The sequence below is a fragment of the Numida meleagris genome, chromosome 17 (assembly GCF_002078875.1).
Source record: "Numida meleagris isolate 19003 breed g44 Domestic line chromosome 17, NumMel1.0, whole genome shotgun sequence".
NCBI lineage: Eukaryota > Metazoa > Chordata > Aves > Galliformes > Numididae > Numida > Numida meleagris.
Genome location: NC_034425.1, coordinates 10,442,294 through 10,465,540, shown reverse-complemented (window position 1 = coordinate 10,465,540; position 23,247 = coordinate 10,442,294). Strand labels below are relative to the sequence as shown.

Here is a 23,247-nt window from a genome sequence, read left to right as displayed (position 1 = left end):
AGTACTTACTGATTGTTTTTTAGTAAAGTTATTTGGATGGCATTTTAACTAAAGAACCTCATCTTTAATTTTGAGATTTTCACTTCTGTGTGACACACAAACCAGCTTTCCTGGTTCCCCGGAATTCTGATTTTGATCATTTAACAGTACCATTCAGCGAAACATAGGTTTCTTTTCCTACTCTGAATGTACACTTGACAGTCACATCAAGGTTCTGGTCACATGATTTTTTTGCCACCTGACTTACCTTTAACTCTTGGATGCTGTGTGCTACCTGAAGCCTTTTGGTGTTTTAAATGTCAGATGAGGCACTGATTAAAGCTAGTGGCCAGTTCAGCTGATTTTATTATATTGACTTAATATGTGTTGCATTCTGTTATAACAAGGGGAGATTTTGCTAACTTGAAGTTCCAGCTGCTTTTTACTAATTTAATGGAAGTGCTATTATTATAGTTTGTCTATGAGATCCAGATTTTGATGCAACTTGTGTCCCACTCTGCTGAAAGGTGTTTGTGTACATATAACCGAAAATAAAATTTTGGCTTGCTACGTTATTTGGTTTACTTGTTCCACATGCATGCCAAGCTGCAATGTGATGCTTTACCATTTATTTTTCATTTATTGGCAATGTGAAAATGTCTCTCCTGCTTGATTCAGTAATATTTCTCTCATTGTGAGTGTTTGAGTGTCTGAGAACTTAAATTCTGAAGGACATCTCAGGTATTAATGACTGGACTTCTATTTTCAATGAATAAAATAATCATAAAAGCTTATCTTACTGGAAAGAAGAAAAGAGGAGTTGTGACTTCTGGTGGTACATAGAAAGGATTGAGTGTGTCATGAATGTAGTATTCATGGCTCTCTGGTTTATGTGCACAGCCCTGTTAACTGTGGGGAGGAATAGGATCCTGTCTGTTGTGAAATTCAGCTTTTCTGATTTCTTTATAGAATCAGTAAGATTCCAACTAAGCAAGGGGAGGCAAGGAACGCAGTCTGTTTGTGTACAACTAAGCCTAACATAAGTGGTGAACCATATGGCTCTTTCATAAAATCCCTTGTGCCTAAATTACCACTGGCCAGCAGCTATATACCAGAAATCAGTAACTATAGCCTAAAAGTGTTCTGGGCAAAACTAATTCTGTTAGTTTGAAAATGGAATAAAGTTAAGCGTTAGTCCCCTAGCAACACTTACAATCTCACATTGAGCAGAAAGGAAGTGGTATATTGTAAAATTCACCATGTTTGTTGAATTAATCTAAACTGGAAGAACTACTAAAGACAACATTAGTACGTTTTAGCAATTGCTGCAAGACTCAACTGTTAGAATATTTTAAGGCTATTTTACTGATACTGTCAGTTTTCCGTACTTTCTGGTTGCCTCTGAATGAAAATCTTTGCTAAATGGTTAATGATTTTTATTGATATATGCTGGAAGCTTTGAAAAATCAAAGGTAGTTCTAGGATCATAGCAATGAACTCCACTGAGAGGGGGGAGGGGGAAAAAAAGCAATGTATTTAAGGCCCTTCACATAAAGGGTACCAGCAGAGGATTTGTCATCGTACATGGACTAATCATGAGAATTTAATTTTCCTTGAGTTTTTCCTGTGTGTACATTGCTTTGTATTTCTTCAGGTTTGTGGTGTTAAATTACAGGTTTGACAGAATAGTGCTAAAGCATTAGCAGAACTAACAGCAGGTGTTGCACCCCTCTGCACAAAGGATTACAGGCACATCTGCACTGCATAGTCAGAGGTAGTAGTCCAGCTACCTGAAAGTTAGCTTGGAGATGACTTCATGGAATTCAGCATTATTTGCAAAACTTATGAGACTTTGAATGAATTCTTAGCCTGTGCTTATTTCTGCATATCAAGGGTATGATGCCTTGGTGTTAAAGCTAGCTACTCTGAAGGTGTTGATTAACAAGATGTGTGGCAAAGGATATTTCCCTCCTCCCCTCCTGTCCCTGCTCTCTTCATTCAATACTGGTAGGAAAGGTGCTAACCAAAGAGGTGAAGCTGAGACTTCTGAACTTGATGTTCAGGTACAAAAGAGAGCAGAGAGATACCTCTGTTCTTCTGAACACTGATGTTTACGAACTAGAAATTGAACTTTTGTGTTATAACCCATTTTACTGGAGCACTGGTGAAAAGTGGCACTAGGTTTCAGTGCTCTATTTCTTCCTGGCTTTATTTGACAATTTGTTAGGAAAGCTACCTTCAGTCTATGCCATTTCCAGTTTTCTCTAAAAATTCAAAATGCAAATTAGTAGTGAGTTGTATGTGTTCTGCATTTCTACACAGATCAGCACACTGATACTGGTGCAGTTTGGTACACAGGATCTTATCTGCAGCTTTGTCATGCAGCAGTTCTTGCTCTTTCATTTCCTTTGCTGGCTCTGCAGTGGCAATTAACTAACTGACATTCTCTCCCAGGCTGGGCTAGCATCACTGACTAGAATATAGACAAGGAAGTAAAAATGTGTTTTAGATCCGTCAGGCTTCTGGAGAAATGATAGATAGGAAAATACTTCCTGTGACTTTTTTCATTACCTACAGTGTAGGGGACACTGTATAAAGTTATTCCTTTCAAATATCTGTATCTTTTTAGGTAAGCAGCACTGCTGATCTCAATCTGTCAAGCTTCAAGCTGCATTTTGTTGGTCAGGTTCTAGGCTCATGCTCTGCTGAATATCTAAAAACTGATCGTGAGTGATACATGCCTTCAAATTTGAAGTCATCTTGTGGCACCTCACAGGAGTAGGTGTTCAAGTGGAACAGAAAAATGGTTATGAAGCAGCCTGTATGTGTTGGAGCCTGAACTTGTTCCCATGTCTTGTATGCCTGATTGGTGCCACCATCTGACAACTTGAGTAAGAATTGCTTTAACAAACTTTAAAATGAGTTTTTTGTGGTGACATAAGATTGTGCAGCTAAGATCTAATAAATCAAAAAGTGAACTGACAGTCTCCAAAACTGTTCATGATAATTATTTTTAGGTTATTATATTCCTGAAACCAGATGCTACTCTACAATACTTCCTGATTAGTTACCAGATGAATCTGAAATTTGCATTTTAAATTACTGAGTTCATAATTTTCCTCAGCTTGTATTTCTCTTTTGTACTAAAATAGTGTTTTTCTTTAAATCAAGGCATTTTTAAAATGGGCTTTTAAGGGCCTAAGAGGCTCTCTTCCTCTTAAGAAATGATTGTTTATTTGTATTTCTGTACCTGATCTTGAATCTTTTTGTTTCTAATTGTTTGTGGCTGTGAAAGCAGAAAGGCAATCCTGTTATTGAAGATGCATCAAAACAGTTGTCCTTCCACCATATCACGGGGGCAGGTGAGGATAGTGATGGGAATTAGGTGAAAGATAGGACAGCTATTTCTGTCTAGAAAGAAGATTGCCAGTCTCTGTAGAGTAATTAGCTTATAACTGTGATGTTCAAACATTGATGACAGTTATTTGCTTTCTATGTTTTGTTTATGCTTAATGGAGAAGATCTATTCTGTTTGTTCCTACTGAATTTAGCATCTTTGCAGGCACTCACGTCAGCATGCATGCTTTGTCATGAACTGCGTGTTGGCTCCACTGCAGCTGGACCTCATGCAGAGAGCAGAAAGCACTTCTTTCAATTCACCTAACCTGTAATTACATTATTACTCTCTAAAAACCTCTTATTTAAATACTTTGGAATTTATGTTTTCTGCATTGAGCCAACCTACTTCTTGCTCTAACTTGTATTAAAACTCTACAGGTTTACACATGGAAAAAAAAATGGTGCTGTATTTATGCAAAATTGCTTCCCTTGGGAGGAAAGGGGGGAATTCTTCACGAGTTACGTAAGAGCCAGCAGGTTCCACTAAGTACAGCAGCTCTGTTAGTGCAGAAGACTTGTGGTCTAAGCTAATCAGCCCTGTAGTTTGTGAGAAATTAGCACTAAATTAAAAAAAAAAAATGTAAACCTTGCTGAGCTTGAATAGATTTTCCCATTCTAAATCCTTGTATGCAGCCAGTTGGAGTATTATATTCTTCTGTTATCTTCTCTTCACTTCAGCATAACTATGAAACTATGCTTTTTACTGTTTGGTCTTATTCTCAGATTCTGCTTTTAATAGTAAATTATAGTCTGCATGGAAAGCTGTGCTTAGTTTCTAGATTAAAGTGACTATTTCAGAGAACTAGGGAAGATTTTAAGCTGTAGAAGTGTGTACCTTTCACTGGTTCTTCTGGAAAATCTGCTGGTTTGTTTTAAGGTTTTTTCCTGAACTCCTGCATAGTTTAGATCTTGCGTTCTGATCTTTAATACTACTTAAGGGTGTAACTAATGAGGGAAACTTCCAAGTAAATTGGATTTCTAAAAAACTAGCACTGAAAGTTTGACCTGCTGTTGCAGGGGAAGGGAAAAAACAAATGCAAGGAGAAAAACATATTCAGGACAAATACACTGAACGCTTTAAAAGGTGAAATTCAGGATTTAGAATGTTTTTCCCAACCTTGCCATCAAATTGTACTTCAAGTTTGGCAAATTAATATCAGCTTGACAAACATAACTTAGGTTTTCCTGATACTGTCTCAGTGTTGTGTATATCTTTCACAGATAAATTTCATGTATTTTGGTTATTTGGTGCATTGAATGTCTTCCAGGCACGAAGATATCTGGCAAACAATTCTTGGAAGGAATGAAGTGTAGGCTGTGGCAGTTGAGGCTGTCTTCTGACCTCAGGAATGGAGGAAGCAGAAGCTACTTGTGCTTTCTTCTTGCCTGCACTTCTGTCCTTGTTCTTTAAGAAACGTAGTTTTTTGAAAGCTAACCTATGGGCATGTCCGTTTTGACCATTTATACCAGAGTACTTTAACTCTCCTCCAGCGTCAGGCTGTCTTGACACTTTCTTACTCTTCAGCAGCAAATTATGCATTTCTTGGATTCTTCCTGAAAATACCTTTTATATTGGGAGTGTAACTTAGTCTCTGCCAGGACTTGAGGGATCAAGAATGTTGTGACTTACCTAGGAATATCCAGATTGAAACCAGCAACTCTCTTCGCAGGCCACAAAAAACAACTGAAATAACCCAACTGATAACAGCTGACTCAGCTTTCCTACCTTCTGTACCTTCCTTTACAGCCTGTTGTATTTGTAAATACTGCAAGCTATTTCCTGCAGTCTGTTTCATTAGTATGAAAAAGAACAACACACATAAAAAGAGGTTTCTGATGTTTCTATAGACTTCTTTGCCTTTTCTTTTCCTTGACAACCTTGTGTTTCGTTCCACTTGTCTCCTATCTGGATTACAAATGTGTATGTGCTATATGATTAGATAGACTATTAATGATACTTGCATTATGAGTAATAAGTCCCCTGTGAAGCTTGTGTGTTTAGAAGAGAGATGATTATTGACTTTTAGAAAGCTGGAGGGATTAAATATATGGTAATATGTTGATAAGACAGACACTGTACAGTATGGTCAACTACCTAAATCTACCCGTGGGAGAATTGCAGATTAGCATTCTGCAAAAGTGTACACCACACAAGGATGTAGTTCTGGAGACTTTTTGTAGTGCAGATGTGATATCACTGAGGAGTGACAGATTGTTTAAAGCCTACAGCTTCATGCAGCTACAGTTCTGGGGGGTTTGGGTTATGTTGTTGCCTCATGCATGTTTCTTTGCATATTGCATTTACTCTGACATCTATCAGTTGGTCATTTAGTGTTAGAAGTTATCTGCACAACTCATCAGTTTTAAGACTTGAGTACGTTTTGTCTTGGCAAAGTTTTGCTTCACCCCGTCTCCCTCAGATCAGTAGTAAAGCTGTTGAACAGTGCAGACCCTTATGGGATCACTGTGGTACAGTCTCCCTCCATTTTGGACACTGACCCTTTGTTTACTCTTTCAACCCTATCCTAAGCCACTGAGGAGTTTTCTTATGTTTGTTTGATGAGGGTGTTTGTGGAGATGAGTAGCAGAAATCTGGAGATTCTTTTTTTGAACGAAACAATTCCTGCAAAACCTAGAAAAGCTTGGGTCGTCTTGGCCTTGCAACTGTTCTAGATTATCTCAATTAGTGTTTCATCTGTCTTCTATACGGAGCTATATTCTGTCTTGCCACTGATTAAATGAGAGGTCTGAGGTGAAGACTGCCTTTTGGTTTTATAGCTTTGCCAGAAGAGCCCAGCTTCCAAACAGCTGCTTGAAAGTCAACTTAATTGGATAGCTATATGACCAGGAAGGTTTTGTGACTGCATACTTGCAATATTGCTGCAAACCATCTGGGACCAACTGACATCTGTCATGGTGCAAGATATGGATGTATTTAGTATCTTTAGATAAGACCTGATGCTGGTTTTTAAGTACGTCGGCAAGACAGGTTTTGCATATTGGAGTCCTGGGAAGCCTTTATTTATGTGAAAGTGTCTACACTGTGAATTTGAAGAACTGGAAGATTTTGAATGCATCTGCATAACAAACAGTTTAAAAAAAAAAGCCATTTTGTTGTGTAGGAATGACTGCCTCCTGTTCAGGGCCTTGTGGGGGAGTTTCTTGGTAAAGGCATTAATCTCCTGATCAGGATCTCCCAGTAGGAGGGAGTTCTAGTGCCTTAGCTTTTACTAAGAAGCGTAATGGAGATTTTGTGCTACCATAATGTACTTGGGAGCTTAAAATTAGCCTGTGGTCAAATAATATACCCTAGGGTGTTGGTGACTTGCATTATGATATCCCTTCCAGGTTATTGCAACAGAGCCATAATGAGTTCTATTCTTGTTTTTAATTTGTTCTTGACCTGGAACTGTTCTCCTAATTTGAGATGCTAATTAGGAGATGGTTTTACTTATCTCTGATCTCTTCCATGAAGAACTTGGTGCCTCAGCTGTCTTAAGATTCTGGAGCAAGGTGCTTACTACTTTTGCTATGTAGTATCTGCATTATTCAAGGACAGTCTTTCGATTTTCTTTTTTTGCTCATAACCCAGAAAGTAGCAGTAGACTTTTCCTGTAGAGCTCTCTGGTTTTTTTTGTAAATAGTATAATATTTTAAAAGGTGGGAGGGGGAAAAGGCATGTGCCAGTACTTACCAGTTCTATGTTTCTCTGTTCACCTGAGATATTGCAGTTCCTACCTCTTTTTAAATTTTAAAGTTCCTATATTAGTGCACTGTTTTTACTACTTAATCCTGAGTGACTTTGGACTAGTGTTTTTTTCCCAAGCCACGTGGTAGTGAGATACAGTGAGTACTGTGGGCTCAGTCTTGTAAGAAAACTTTGTATTTCTTAAATTTGAATGTTTTCTTTGCCTTGTATGAAGCAAAGCATACATCCACTAATGCTATTTTACTAGCTTTGAACTGAAAGAGGAACTTCATAGCATAAGGGGAAATTTTTGAAGGCATCATTTCAACATGCTAATGTTGTCTTTTTTATGCCCCTTCCCTGGTGCATAATTCAGAACGTTGCTTTCAGTAACCATGCACAACTGTGGTATTGGCCCTTTTCTAAGGTAGAACCCAAGTTAAATTTGTTTTAGAGTTCTTAGGAAAATGCAAGGCCTAGATTAAGTCAGAGTAGAAACACGATTTTGATGCTGAAATGAGCATATATTATCGACCATTAAGCAACTCTCTGGCATGAGTGTAATCCTTACTGCGTGGCTGGTCAAACTTCCTTCCTTTGGAGGAGATTTTGGTGTTTCTGCATTTTGCCATTCATAAGGACTTCTGGCATTTGGTATTATCTTCATCATGGGGATAGATGTAGGCCAGTCACAATAATGATCCTTGCTTTGAGGGAACAATCCATATTATTTATCATTATTTCCTTGTTAATGGTCCAGACATCCCTCTTTCCAACTGTTTGGTTCATCATTAATTATCTGTGTTCTTTTTTCAATGTAATGAGGAATGCATACTTTTGCGGCTTTTGAAGTGGGATGTCTTTTTCTCAAAAGGCTGAACTTTCATGTTGTGCCAGAAGTAGTTGAGCTTCTTATGGTTAAATCGAGGCCATTGTAATTCTGAATTTTGTTATACCAACTCGAATATAGAATTGCGAATGTTTGTTCTGTTGTACAGTTGGTTTTCCAGAAATGGAACTGTAATCTGGTGATGAGTTTGGAGAAGAAAAAACAAAACAAATTAGTCTTGGAGTAAATCAACACTTTTAGCCAAGATCCAGGCTAAATTTAAACAGAATTAAAAAATTTCTGGAATATAATAGCTCTCTATTCCCATTCCAGTCTGAAAGCAATCATACATCTCATCTTAAAATGTATTGTAAAATAAAGATCGACATGAGATGTAAGTACACCCAACTTACTCTCTGTTTTTATAGAATGTTATGCATTTACCCTATAGAGGTTTATGTATGCAAAGGACATGAATCACTGTGAAAGTACTGAAGCAGCTTTGTGCTGAAAAGGATAGTAGATTTAGCAGCTTTGTGAAAGCTGAGGTTGGTTGTGGATCAGTTTATTGTGTATCCTCAATCATTGTGTTAGGAAGACATACCTTGTTGGGAAAACTAATGTACAACTTGTATGCCTCGTGATCCAGTAGCGGCGAAAACCTGGAGGTGAAGGGCTTATATCTCAAGTTAGTTTAGGCACTTGGAAGATTTACAAAGGCAACTGAGCATAACCAGTTGGAACTGCTTGTTTTTATTGGCTTCTAAAATTGGTATAAACATTTTTGAAAACAACCTGGGGCATAGAATTGTGATCAAATTTGTTTTCACAAAGGTTATTTAGTTGCAAAATCCAATGAATTCCAGTTTTTTTGTATAATGTCTTAGCTTTGTTGACTGTCTTTTAAAAGTTGTTGCTTCCTCCATGCCCAGAACTTTGAATTTAGAGTGTACCTAGTGGTTTTGGTTTGTGAGAGTTTTTCAGTACATATTATTTGAAATTGTCATCTTGTTATCTTAGCAGAATCTGACCAGGTGGAAATAACCAAAGTTGAATGAAAGCTCTTTTGTCTATCAGAGCAGCCTCCAATGGTTGAAGTGGCTTGAAGCATCAGTGATGATGGGCTGTTTGAGCTGACTTTAATTTCAGATTATTTGTGCTACACCAGCATAATTCTATTGTTTTTCAAAACAAAATTAAACAAAAAACAGATGAGAGCTGTGCCTGTTCATTGAAAGACAGGCACAGTGTACATGGCTTGGCTTTTAAAAGCAGTCCTCTGAAAATACTTCTCCATTACTGGGTGTTTTTATCTCCTATTTTGCTCTGTCACTCAGTGTTGTGTGGAGGTGTCAGTATCACTGATGCTAATATAATGTTGTACAACTACACTTGTTTCTTCTCCGATTCTGTTTTGAGATCGGAGATGCTCTGTGAAATGTTTCAAGTGAGTATAATGTTCTAGAGCTGTTGTAAGCTCCCTTCATCTTGCTTAGTTTGATGCATTGTACTTTTTGAGTCCCTACGCTTAAGCTCTCATGAAGGATAGCAAAATCTGTGTGCTTACATTATGCAAATATGACAGGAATGAGTCAGATGATACTCTGCGTTTTGCTCTGAAACCATTTGCAGGAGTCTTTCTCTTGCGTGTGCATATCGCCTTAGAGAGGAAGTCTGAGCAGCTTTGCAGTGACTGGATAGCAGGAAAAGTTCTCTCTTACCCGTTGTGGCTCTCTGACGATCAGCCAGACCAAGTGCAAACCAAGACCTGTGCATTTCCTCTCCAGTTAAAGATGTTGTTAAACGTAACTCAGTAAAAACAGATTCTGCTATAAAAACCAAAACTATGCTAGATGAAAGTTGTCGCTCTGCAGCTGATAAGTCTCTTTTCTGGTGGATATAAATGTGGCTCCTTATTATTAAATTAGTTATCTTCTAGGTGCCCCAAATATGTTGTTTTTTACATGTTGGAAAACTGAGTTCTTATGTCCTCCTAAGTCAAAATATATCTTGTATGCACTGAAATTGTCTTGATTTGTATGGGGAAGGCTATAGCCTTCATTAATGTACTTTTCCTTCAGTCAATATTAATTTATTATTGAATTTATAATCAATTTCTGAAGGTGTCTCACATTAAGCAAGGCTTTTTCTAACTGCGGTTGGATTAAGATTCTGATAAAAAGCAAAAAATCTGCACTGCCAGGAGGCTGCAATTCTCTATTGTCAGTTTTGTTCTTTTTATGTCTACGGGATTGTCTGAGCAGCCCAGTGAAACTGATGTGAATTGGGTCTCTCTTTCTAGTCAGGGGAACATCCCCAAATGAAGTGGATTTTAAGTGATTTTTTGTGGATCTTCCTATCTTCCCCACAAAGGAGGGTGAAATTTAACATATAAACTGCGCAGATAAGGTTTTGGTGAGGCAGCAAGTCACGCAGAAGTACAAGCAGAGTTTAGGCAATAGAAAGAGCTTTGTGTGCATACCAAGTTATTAATTGTGGTTGTCTGTTTTACAAAATCGTGAGGGCTGCAAGAGTTTGAACAGGCTTTTTTGGTCTGAGTTAAGGAATACTGTAAAATTATTTGCTGAAAGCAGATACATGCAAAATGCTTATGTCTTCTTAGAATTGTGAAAGTAATTAGTCTAAACTGGAAGTGAAGCTGCTTGGTAAGGATGGGATTGTTTTTATTAAGTTTTTCACAGGAGTTGTTATAGCTTACCCTGCTGCTAAATTTCTCATTGAACCTCAAAAGTCGTATGTTGAAGGCATTGATTTGGAGAGCCTGACGCTTTTGCTGACCCACACAGTAGAACTGTCTTTTCCTAGAAGAAAGCTGGTACCTGTTAGCTGCTTGAAAAGTATTTTTCCACTTGTCTCATAACCACCAGTCTGAATGTAATTCCTTGGGTGATTTTTTGCTTACTTCTGTTTCCTTTAAGTGTTGTTTAATGTCAAGGCATCTTCCTGACCCTGTATAGTGCTAAAATATTACACACTTTACCCAACACGTTTCCCTATTGCCAATCCTTGGCCATGTTCCAGAGGTAACTGAATAGTGGCCACATAATGAACTCCATTGGGACTGAATAAATTCACAGAAAATGCTACCCTTGCAAATTGTCTCTTCACCCTGTTTGGACTTGACTGCTGTCTTAAAGGCTTCATCCATTGTGGAGTGTGGGTGGATAGTACGGAGATGACTGAATGGCCAGTTGAAAGGAAGTATGGGGAAGAGCTTAACTTAGCTCTGCCACAGACTTCATCTGTGGAATCACTGCCTTGGTCAAGTACCTTTGATTTGCAAATAGTTTAGCAAAACGGTCTTAGAATACTGAGTTTAGTGTCGCTTGTCCAGACATCTGCAAGTTGCTCTATGAACCAGGTCAAGGAAGACAGCCGGTGGTGGAGAGAGGGGATTTTGTCAAGATTTGTTTGTGTGAGGTTTTTTTATTTGTTTTTAGAACGAAGATGGCATCCTTGATTTGGTCTAGAAGTGCTGGCTGCACGGAGTGGGGGGGAGGGGTGTAGGATGAATGTACCTGAAACTGACTTTGCTGCTGGACACTACCCTTGGGCTGTACATTTGGCTGAATCTTATGATGGCAATACAGCGTTCTCTTGCAGATTATAGAGCAGCCTTTTCTTTTTGTAGCTTGAACTGTGTTTCTTGCTGTTCCCAAGAACTCTTTAAAAATTTGCCACCTTAAGAAAAACGCTGCTTCTATTGTACATTCATGATGGATGATCATAGAATCATAGAATGGCCTGGGTTTGAAAAGGACCTCAAAGATCATCGAGTTTCAAGCCCCCTGCTGTGTGCTGGGTCGCCAACCACTAGACCAGGCTGCCCAGAGCCACGTCCAGCCTGGCCTTGAATGCCTCCAGGGACGGGGCGTCCACAACCTCCTTGAGCAACCTGTTCTAGTGCATCACCACCCTTTGAGTGAAAAACTTCCTCCTAATATCTAACCTAAATCTCCCCTGTCTCAGTTTAAAACCGTTCCACCTTGTCCTATTGCTATCCACCCTCGTGAACAATTCCTGCTCCTGTTTATATGCTCCCTTCAAGTATTGGAAGGCCACGATGAGGTCTCCCTGGAGCCTTCTCTTCTCCGAGCTAAACAAGCCCAGTTCCCTCAACCTTTCCGCATAGGAAAGGTGCTCCAGCCCTCTGATCATCTTGGTGGCCTCCTCTGAACTTGTTCCAAGAGCTCTGCATCTTTCTTGTGCTGGGGGCCCCAGGCCTGGACACACTACTCCAAATGGGGCCTCACAAGAGCCGAGTAGAGAGGGACCACCACCTCCCTCTCCCTGCTGGCCACCCCTCTTTTAATGCAGCCCAGAACACAGTTGGCTTTCTGGGCTGCCAGCACATGCTGATGCATGATGATGGTTGTTCTGCTTTGAATGCTGAGTTGCTGGTTGTGTTATATAAAAATACATTACAACAGTGAAGTATTTGTGTATTTGTTTTTCTAATGAGAGGTAAGAAACTGCAAAGAGTTAAGAATTACATGAGCTGGCTTAGTGATAGCATTCCTGTTCCATTTAGGGGTAATGGAGGAGGTAGGGGGAATAGACTGTGATGTAAGTTAGGCAGTTGCGATGTCACTATCCCAGCAATGACTTCTCTGAGAAAGTGTGAAGGGTGGAAGGGAAGGTAAAGATGCTGAGAATTCATTGACTTTGGAGTGGTGTGAGTCATATCTGCCTTGTTTTAAGAGAAGAATAATTGAAAGGAGCACAGTGAACCGTTACCGTAGCAAATGTAGAAGATCCTCCCCCTCATCTTCACACTTGTCAAAGCAGGGGACAGATTGCAGTTGGTATGAGTAATGGGCTGTATCTACAGGCAAGGACTGTGACTCCTGCATAAAATTCACAGTTGTGGAAGCTGTGCATCTCTGAGGCAAATCTTTAATTTGTGGTATCTGCTGGTTTAAAGCAGCTGCAATAAGCTTTACATCTGAAAGATTCACATAGCCTTGAGACTAAAGATTGATAAATATATATATTTTTTTGTAACATAGTAGGAAAGTGGAAGGGTTTTCTGCAGGTTTTTCAGTGCTGTTTTTTCTGGTGTAATTATCACTTGTTAATCTTTTCCACTCTGACCATGTGTCAAGTCTGCTTAATGAGAAGTGTGACTTCCATCTTGTAAGTGCTTCTACAGGCCAGTCAGTCTCACCTCTGTCCCTGGAAAGGTGATGGAACAGCTTGTTTGGGGTGCCATCTCCAGGCAGGTGGAAGAGGAGAGAGTTATCAGGAGTAGTCAGCATGGATTCACCAAGGGGAAGTCATGCTTGACCAACCCTGTAGCCTTCTATGATGACATCACCAGCTGGGTAGATGGAGGGAGAGATGTGGATGTTGTCTACCTTGACTTCAGCAAGGCTTTTGATACTGTCTCCCATGACATCATGATAATGAAGGTGAGAAAGTGTGGGATAAATAAGTGGATGGTGAGGTGGGTTGAGAACTGGCTGACTGGCTGAGCTCAGAGGGCTGTTGTCAGCAGTGCAGAGTCTGGTTGGAGACCTGTCACTAGCGGTGTTCCCCAGGGGGTCAGTGCTGGGTCCGGTCTTGTTCAGTACCTTCATCAATGACCTTGATGAGGGGATAATGTTCACCCTCAGCAAGTACACAGATGATACAAAGCTGGGAGAAGTGGCTGACACACTGGAAGGCTGTGCTGCCATCCAGCAAGACCTGGAGAGCTGGGCAGAAACTAGAGGACATTTAACAAAAGCAAGTGTAGAGTCTTGTACCTAAGGAGTAACCTCAAGTATCAGTACAGGTTGGGGCATGGCTTGCTGGAGAGGAGCTCCGTGGAAAAGGACCTGGGGGTCCTGGTGGATGACAGGTTGGCCATGAGCCAGCAGTGTGCCCTGGTGGCCAAGAAGGCTAATGGGATCCTGGGGTGCATTAAAAGGATCGTGGCCAGCAGGACAAGGGAGGTGTGATCCTCCCCCTCTACTCTGCCCTGGTCAGGCCTCACCTGGAGTACTGTATCCAGTTCTGAGCTCCCCGGTGCAAAAAAAGACAGGGATCTCCTGGAAAGAGTCCAGCAGAGGGCCATGGAGATGATAAAGGGCCTGGAGCACCTCTCTTATGAGGAAGGGCTGGGCAATCTGGGTCTGTTCAGCCTTGAGAAAAGAAGACTGAGAGGGAGGGCATCTTAAGTGTGGGAGACAAAGGGATGTGGCTGACCTCTTTTCAGTGGTCTTTGGGGACAGGACATGGGGAAGTGGCCATAAACAGGAACATAGGAAGTTCCGCACCAATATATGAAAGAACAACTTGATGGTGAGGGTGACAGAGCACTGGAACAGGCTGCCCGGGGGGGTTGTGGAGTCTCCTCCTCTCCAGATATTCAACACCCATCTGGACGCAGAGATGTGCAGCCTGCTGTAGGGAGCCTGCTTTGCAGGGGAGTTGGATTTGGTGATCTCTGGAGGTCCCTTCCAACCCCTCAGTTCTGTGACTCTGTGATATCACTTTGTTCTCCATCAGTATGTCTGGTAAATCTTATGACTAAAGATAGATTGTACTTTCCTAAAGGTGCATATGCAGCTGCTCTGTTGCCCTTTCTAGCAGTATGGCTTTTTTTGTGAAAATCAGTAATTGCTTGTGGAAGGATTTTCAGGTCCCTTCCGGAGCGCTGGTGTTTCTTTCTAATGATTGCTTGTGAAATCTCATGCAGACTTGCAAACTGAAAATTACTTTTCAGATCTCAGAATGATATTTCAGCACCACTTTCATCACTTCAGTTAAAGAGATTGAAATGCAAGGGTGGGGAGTTCTAGATGCATTCTGAAGTCGGGGAAAATTAATTCAGATAGACAGTGGGTAAGGCTATTCTTGGGTGGCTGCTGTAAGTCCTTTTTGGTGCTAGCTTAAGTCTGACATTTCCTGCTTCATTGACCAAAATGATCAGCCTTTGCAGCTGGTTCTGAACTGAGTAGTGATGACATTTAGGCCAGTTGTCTCAAAGTAGTGGAACATGGGCTTTTCCTTCTTCTGTACTTTCAGATGCAAATTACTAAATATGCTCTAGGGACTGGCAGAAAAGTACGTGTCTGTCTTAAACACACAATAGGTGTTCATTGTTCATTTGCTGCAGAAGAGATGCCAAGCACTAACTGCAATATCCTATCTCAGGTTTAGGTTTTATGTACTGGTATTAACACGTGATTTCTAAAAAAAAAAAAAATGTAAACACAAATCCCTGTTCTTTTCCATGTGTGCATTTTTGTAACATGTCATTGGATAGAAGGGGGGACACTTATTGTGTGTGTGTGTCAGAGATGTGACCCTTAGAGCATTGACCTTGTTAGAAGGACTAACAGCTTTCTGTAATGAAAAATACAGAGTGAGGAAAAGAAACTTCATCAGATCAGCCTACCAGTATTTCTTCTAGATGCCCCTGAACTTGGTAACTGTTTGATACATGAGGTCTGGTTTATCTGTCAGTACTGTGCTGACAGGATCAGTGTAGACTTAGCTTAACCTGGCTGGCTGACCTGAAAGTGACCTTTCTTTCCATCTTATTCATTAAAGGTCCCAGCTTCTATTTGTATGCTTACCCAAACAAGCCAGTCATCAGAAGATAAATGTCTCTAAGCTTCAGCAGAGTCCCTCACTCCTGCTTCCCCATTTTCTTTCTTCCCACTTGTAGTCACTTGGGTCTTGGTTTTCACTACCTCTTTGCAGGTCCACACACCTGCATTTTTCCTCACTCAGCTCCTGTCCACTCTGCATCCACTCTGCCTAGATAGAACTTGAATTAAGTGAGACTATTAAGTCTTCAGTATGTAAGTTTTGGGGTTGTTTGTTGCAAGAACAGTAGAACAGGCCTGGTTTTGTTTTTTGAAACTGAGAGTGTCAAGCCTAGCATGCAGCGGCTCATCAGGACAGAAAAGCTATGCATAGAAATATTTGATGCGTATAGGATCAAAAAAAGCTGGGAGTCCTTTGAGCAGTTTTGATTAAAGCTTCATGATTGCCTTGTGCAGCTCTTCTGTGGTGCCATTTCTCCATTTCCATGGGAACAGATGGGCTCTTGTTGGTAAGAGATCTGTTATCAAACTAGGAAACTGGCAGGCAGCGGTTGAACCACGGTTACTGTAAAACAGGGCAGACTACAGACTGAGGACATCACATGGCAGTATGTGTTCAAATGTAATGGGTAAAAATATCCTTCCTTCTTCCTCCTCTCCAGCACAGATGCCCCACTGTGGAAAGGAAGAGCCGCTCTGTAACAGGCTTGACTGGATCTATAGCAGACATAGGAGCTGGCTGCAAAGAACTGCTTTATGTTTTGGCCTTCACAAGGAGCAGCAATTTGTAACAGTTGATAAGATAAAAATAAGTATTTTTGCCTTTTAGATTTTTTTTTTCAGACTCCGAAGGTTATCTTGATTTGGAGTAATCTTTGTTTAATTTTGTTGCTTAACTTATCTGCATTTATTTATACATGGGGGAATTCTTGAAGCAAAATCCAGTGATAGATGCAATGCTTAAACTAGATTTCATAGCTTTGGGAAGTCTAGAAAAATCTTAGGATAGTTTAAGTTAAGAATATTTTCCTTAGAGGTGTAGATCTGGTTTTGAAGTATCCAGATAAGAAATTGCAATCCTGATAAGTATCTGGAAATCTCTTGGAAGCCAGCTGGAGATATGGACTAGCTGGACTGACTGGATGCTTAAAATATTTTGCAACAAAATGGTTTAATTATCACAGAATCATAGAATGGCCTGGGTTGAAAAGGACCTCAGAGATCATCGGGTTTCAACCCCCGTGCTGTGTGCAGGGTTGCCAGCCACTAGACCAGGCTGCCCAGAGCCACATCCAGCCCGGCCTTGTGAATGCCTCCAGGGAAGGGGGCGTCCACAACCTCCTTGGGCAACCTGTTCCAGTGCATCACCACCCTCTGTGTGAAAAACTTCCTCCTAATATCTAACCTAAATCTCCCGTCCCCCTTTCTCAGTTTAAAACCGTTCCCCCATGTCCTGTTGATATCCCCCCTCGTAAACAATCATTCCCCTTCCTCTTTATACTTAAGATCTGTTCTGTCATTTCCATGGGTTTAATTACAAAAGAAAAATGAGAGCAGTGTTAGATGCAAACATCTAGGCTAGATGCCTCAGCGAAAAGATTTATGTGCTCTTGTCTTACTTTTCGATTGCATTTCTGTAGTGGCTGGTAGCAACTCAACTCTTCTGGAAGCTGAAATTTTGACTGTTTTGTAGCTGTCATAGCAATAGCTACAAAACTTTGTAGCAGCTACCACAATTACTGCCTCCTGACTGCAAAGTTGTCCTGAATTTAAGGTACTGCAGTACAAGTCACTTCTGCTTGACTAAGCTTTGGGAGCAGTTCAAGGGATGCTTATTTGAAACACTGTCAGAACAATTGATTTTGTGGATATCTGTGTTGTGGAGGTGACTCTTCTTTAAATGAGATTTGAACATAGCATTCTAAAGAAGACAGTAAATTCTGTATGGTTGAAATAATTCCAAAACGGGCAACCAGCTATGGAGATACGTCAGTCTATTGTGAAGCAGCAAAAAGTCCTTGGAGCAAAGCAAGCTCCTGGAGAGGGGAGCTATGGAGGATTCATCATCACAGTGAAAGCCCCCTGAACGGATTGTGTGTGGATATTTTTAGGCAGTTCATCTTACTGTGCCTTTCATCCAGCTGTTTTTTGTTTTATCACAAAACGTATAGCATGCCACTCAGGAAGCGCTGCAGAGGCATTTGGTTTCAGGACAAGCACTAATGAGTACCCCAAGCCCTATGTGATTTGGCTCCTCCAAATCTATTAGCATGTCTTAAGAGCCAGATAAAACTCATTGAAATAATGTACAGTTGGGCTTTAGAATTTCTGGTATTTTTGATACCTGCTGCCAAAAGCACAGATCTGTGGTAATACCCATCATATGAAACTACAGGTTTTGTTGTTTTTTTTTTTTTTAAAGAGCAGACTGCCATATCCCTTTACTGCGCTGTAATAATGGTAATGAAATGGGTTTGTAGTACACAGTCATTGCATAAGATTTGGCTTATTAGAAATAACATCAAAATATGTTGTATTTTTGTTACTTTGTACAGTGACTACTGTGGTGGCTCCTAGGACATATAATACCAAACTTCTGATCATACAAGCTTTGCGCCAAAATCTTTGTATCATAGAACGGCTTGGGCTGGAAGGGACCTCAGGGTCCATCTGGTTTCAACCCCCCTGCCACAGGCAGGGTTGCCAGCTGCTGGATCAAGCACTGGATCAGGTTGCCTAGAACCCATCCAGCCTGCCCTTGAGCACCTTCAGGGGTGGGGTACTCACAATGTCTCCAGGCAACTTGTTCCAGCACCTCACCACCTTCTCAGTGGGAAACTCTCCCCTGACATCTAATCTAAATCTTCCCTCCTTTAGTTTAAAACTGTTTTCCCTTGTCCTGTCAGTATCTACCTGTGTAAAAAGTTGATTTCCTTCCTGTTTATAATCTCCCTTTAGATACTGGAAGGCCATAAAGAGGTCTTTCTGCAGCCTTCTCGTCTCCAGACTGAACAAGCCCAGCTCCCTCACCCTGTCTTCATAGGAGAGGTGCTCCAGCCCTCTGATCATACTCATGGTTCTCCTCTAGACCCTTTCTAAAAGCTCCACATCTTTCCTGTGTTGGGGTTCCCAGATCTGGATGCAGTACTCCAGATGGGGCCTCACAGGGGTAGAGTAGTGAGGGACAATCACCTCCCTCAGCCTGGTATCCACTCCTCTTCTGATGCAGCCGTTTGTATGACCGAGCTGAGGATCAGGGCTTCAACCTCTGCCTCTGTTTCTCTAGCCTCTATACAATTCACTTTTTTTACATATCTGTTTTTCGCTTTCATGTTCCCTGCTTAGTATCCCAGAGCTACCTGCTGCTGTCATCTGCGTGAACTTTGTATTCTGGAATTGCATCAATTTCTGCACAGAATGCTGTCTTGCAGTTGACATGTGCGGAGATTTCTTGCTGATAGCCAAGTTAGCAGACGTCACCTGATAAATGTTAGTTCTCCGTGTGCAAGCTTTTACCTCAGAGCCTTTAACACAGCCATACTTGAACTCCTCGTGACCTGTGGTCAAATTATCCTTGCTGAATGACTGAGCTGTAATGCTTGTAAGTAAATGGAAACTTGAAGTAGTAACTGCACAAAAGATGGTTTAAGTATTAAAAAAAAAAAAAAAAAAACTTAAGTCTCTTCTTCAGCTGAAAATTCTGAACTGGATCATAAAGATGCGTATCTTTTGCTCACCTGAAGTTGTGTGGATGTGACACTGCTGCTCTGCTCTGAGGCATGCATCCTGTTTGGCTGAGAGTTAAGAAACAGCCAGATGAACAACTATTATCTACTGTAATTCACAGTGGCATTTCAAGTTCTGTTTTCTTTTTGCTTCACTGGGTTTCATTTCAGTAGGTGATTAGTTTGTTGCTTTTTTTGTTTGTTTGTTTTTTAGATCAAGCAATCAGTAATGAGGCAGATTAGAGTGTTAGTGTCCTGTTTTTTCCAGGTTTTTTTAAAAGCAGCAGAAATTGACACGGAGTTTAATTTTCTGAAACACTTGCATCAGCTATAAGCATTTTAAGGGAGATTTTTGTCTACTTTTCCTTTTTTCCTTGTGTTATTCTTCCAAGAAAGGAAACAGAGAAAAATAAAAAAAGAAAAAATGGCTTATGAAGGTGTTTTTGGTGCATATCTTCACTGTATCTGTGCGTGTACTCTGTGATCTCTGGAGCTGCGTTCATGTTGACTTTCTTTTTACATTTCCCCATCTCCCCATGTTCAGGCAATGCTAATCATGTGATGCTTTTTTGACTTCAGGCTGCAAGTATTTTTTTAAACTCAGATCTGGTTTTCATGTTGGAAAGGAAAAAGATGACATCAAAGAACTGAGGAGGAATGAAAATGCTGGGAGAAGAAGTATTGCTGTGCTGTTTAATTTTGAAAGGGTGGGGGGAGGTGAGCAGGATCTGTGTGTTTGTTTCCAAACCCAAATAAAATCTTTTTGGGGAGAGGTAATTTCAACAATAGCGTGTTTTTCTTTGTAGAACCTAATACTCCTTTGTTCAAGAGGCTATTTTTAGTTAAGTGTGCCTGCCTTGTCTGTTGCACTGTACCACTTGGCAGAAATGTAATGAAAAATAAAGCAACAAAATTTCTAGAGAAAGTATGATTTGAAATATTTATTCGTGTACTAAAGCATGGAGTTTGGGCTATTTTAAATTACTGATCCACCTTGTTGTTCTGAAGGCTCATAAAATGCAGTGGAGCAGGATGGCTGATAGCATGTTTTTTAAGGGATTCATCTTACATGAGCAATCTTTGACACACAGGTGGAAAGAGTAAGCTAGTATCTTTGTCCGTTTTGCTGCAACTTGAAATGTGGTAAGCTTATTTTTTGTTTCCTTCAGGTTTTGAATGAAGAATGCGATCAGAATTGGTACAAGGCAGAACTCAATGGAAAGGATGGCTTCATTCCCAAGAACTACATAGAAATGAAACCACATCCGTAAGTAGAGCTTTGGTGATAGAGCCTGTGAGTTTGGTGGGTTTTAAGCACAGATAATTTGACCTCTTTTGAAGACATTTAAACTGCTGATGGCATCTGGATGGTGTTAGTTCCATGTGTCAGCAATGCTGGAAGTCTTCATTAGTGCTTTAACAACCCGGGGAAATTATGCAAAAGTTTGCATAGTATTATGTTTACTGAGCAGTAGTGCAGAGCTCTCTAAGTAGTCCAGCAGGGTATACAGAAGCAAACTTCAGCCAGCCGACTGAGTGTAAGAAAGAGAATGTTCCTTTTCTTATACTGGTATCAGTGTTGTGGGAAGGAGGTGTGAGTACTTCTCAAGAGAATTTAGAAAGAAAACAACTGAAAATGCCTTTAAATGTTAGGCCTGTCCAAGGATCTGAGACTTAAATCCTCCAGCTCCATTTCTAGTCTTAAACTGTGTTCTTTCTTGCTTGTATTTTGTAAATCTTCCAGTTTTCTTTTTAACTCCTAGCAGGTGAGACTGAAAGGGAAGTGCGGCACATCATAGTCACCATCTGGGTCACCTGGGTTCCAGAGCGTTAATCCAAATTGCGTATCAGTTAACAAAGTGAATGTATAAGTAGGTATAGGCATGATACTCAGAGAAGAGCTGCAGGAAACTCTGGGCAGGGAGGTTTCCTGTAAAGGCACAGCTGTGCCATTCAGAGGATAGGACTACCTTTTTGTTTAATAGGGGGCAGGGCAAGAACTTGCTGTTTCTGAAATGGCCTGGATCAGACATGTGGTGTGTCCAAATGTCTGTATTCTTAATCAACTGCTTCTAAAGATATTGCTGAAGTCTTACTTCGTAAAAATTATAGCTTATGTGGAAGAAATGAGCCAAGCTAAAATGATTGCGTTAAGTGAAGCCAAAAGAATTGTTGAGCTGCTGATTGAAAGGAGTCTGAGTGTGATGTGTACTTTCCATTGTACCAGTTGACACATCTCCCTCTTGCAGTGCAGCATCAGAAGTAATAGCTGCATTTGGTTTTGCAGTGCTGACTGGATGAGTTTCACCTACATTACAAAGCTAGCTGGAGATGAGTGTTAGAAAGTGTTACCAAGTTTGGCCATTTAATAGGGAAGCTCTGGGAATGTCAGTTTCCTTGGTCTAATTCTCTTGGATGTGCTGTGTTCTTTTTTTTTTTTTTTTTCAATCATTCTGTTGCAAAGATCGACATGTGCAGAACAATTCTGGTGCTTTACATCCGTGTTTGTAAGTGGGTAGTAGTTCTTCAAAATTACTTTCTTTGACCTGTGGAGTTTTCTTTCTCTTCATCTTTTCTATATTTAAAATCAGCCCTCTGTTACTCTGTGAGTGACTGAAGTTACAATAAAGTCGTAAAACTGCAGTAGTTGTATGGGTTGTGGAAGATCTCTTAATCTTCCTACTTAAGCTAAAATGTGTTGGAACCAGTTGGCGGAAATGTTTATATTGTTATGTTGTATATGTTACTTTCATTAGTCAAATTGTACACTTCTACTTGATAATGATTTGGCAAAATTGAGGGGAAAAACTAGCGTGCACTTCTGAGGCTTCAAGAAGAAGATTAATAGAAGTTCTTTTTTTTTCAGATTTTATTTCTATTTTACAGAGAAGAGCGAGGTTTTGTTTTGTTTTTAATCTGAGGCTTTCATTTACAAGTAGTATGCGAGTAATTGATAATTATTTGAGAACAGAATTGAAACACTTGGTAAACAAATTGTGGCAGGATATCTAAAATCGTAAGATAAAGTTTGTTTTATGTAACACTTGGCAGAGGCAAAATTCAGGGCTTTCTTGTCTTTGACAACTGTACCACCATCCTGGGAAGCAAAATACTGCGTTAGAATTCTGAAAGACCTTCACATAATGATTTCTCTTGGGTGATTTTGGAGGCAGCACAGTGCAGTGAGAGACAGGTAATGTTCCTCTGCTGGCTGTGCCACAATCTCAGGTACCAAGAAGCTGAGTCTAATAATCAAGTACTGGAGTCCTTTTCTAGCTTTAGAGATTGTTGTTACTTTGGGGAGGGAAGCTGGTTTCATGGCAGCTTCAACCTCTCTGAAGAAAGAAGCTTCAAAACTGTCTCTGAAACAGAGCCCATCTTCTTGCTGTACCAAAACCTACACTGGTTTTGTGTAGGTTTTTTTTTTTTTTTGAGTGGAGCTGTTGTTATTAAGTACTACCCTCTGAGTTCAGTCATCTGTCTGGTTAAAGGCTGTGGTAAGTGCATCCCTCTTGTGTGATCCGTTACTCAGAATTGAAAGCTGTGCTTTTTGGTTGTGAAGATTGTTCTGCTTTTCCCACACTCTGTGACCTTCTGCTCAGCCTTTGTTTGCCTTTAATCGTGGATTAGTCTGGAAATGCAAATGTAAATTGGGATAAGAATCCTGTGACCACAGGGTGTTAGTGAGTACTGATGATTTAGCTGCCTGATGTAGGTTCACTCTTAGTGCCATAGAGATGGTCAGCCTGTGGATTTGACTTCTATGCAGCTGTCAAATTCTGATTTGGCTTCCATGCTGCAGCCATTTCATGTGACTGCTTTTGTGAAAGCTGCTGGATTGTCCTGTCTGAAGGAGAAGACAAGAAAATACGCTACTAAAACAAGTATTTTCAGCATCTTTTCTAGAACTAAATTACAAGCCCAACTCAGCAGTCTTCTTATAATGAGACAGAGGCCTTGAGGGAACTTTCCTTGCTTGTTCTGTATCTTGTTTCTACAGCTGTGATGTTTGTGAAGAAACCTGTGACTGAACTCCCAGTGCAAATTTTTTTAAGGTTTCTACATGAT

The 23,247-nt window shown here is 40.4% G+C and overlaps 1 protein-coding gene across 5 annotated transcripts in view; it reads left to right on the top strand.

Moving 5' to 3' along the window:
• The window catches only part of GRB2 (growth factor receptor bound protein 2), a 50,462-nt gene that overhangs the window by 18,050 nt on the left and 9,165 nt on the right, over positions 1 to 23,247 (top strand). For all 5 annotated transcript variants that reach the window (XM_021415125.1, XM_021415126.1, XM_021415127.1 and 2 more), the window contains one exon: positions 20,349 to 20,446. In XM_021415125.1, the coding sequence (XP_021270800.1) occupies positions 20,349 to 20,446 (98 nt within the window). The remainder of the gene's footprint in view (positions 1 to 20,348; positions 20,447 to 23,247) is intronic.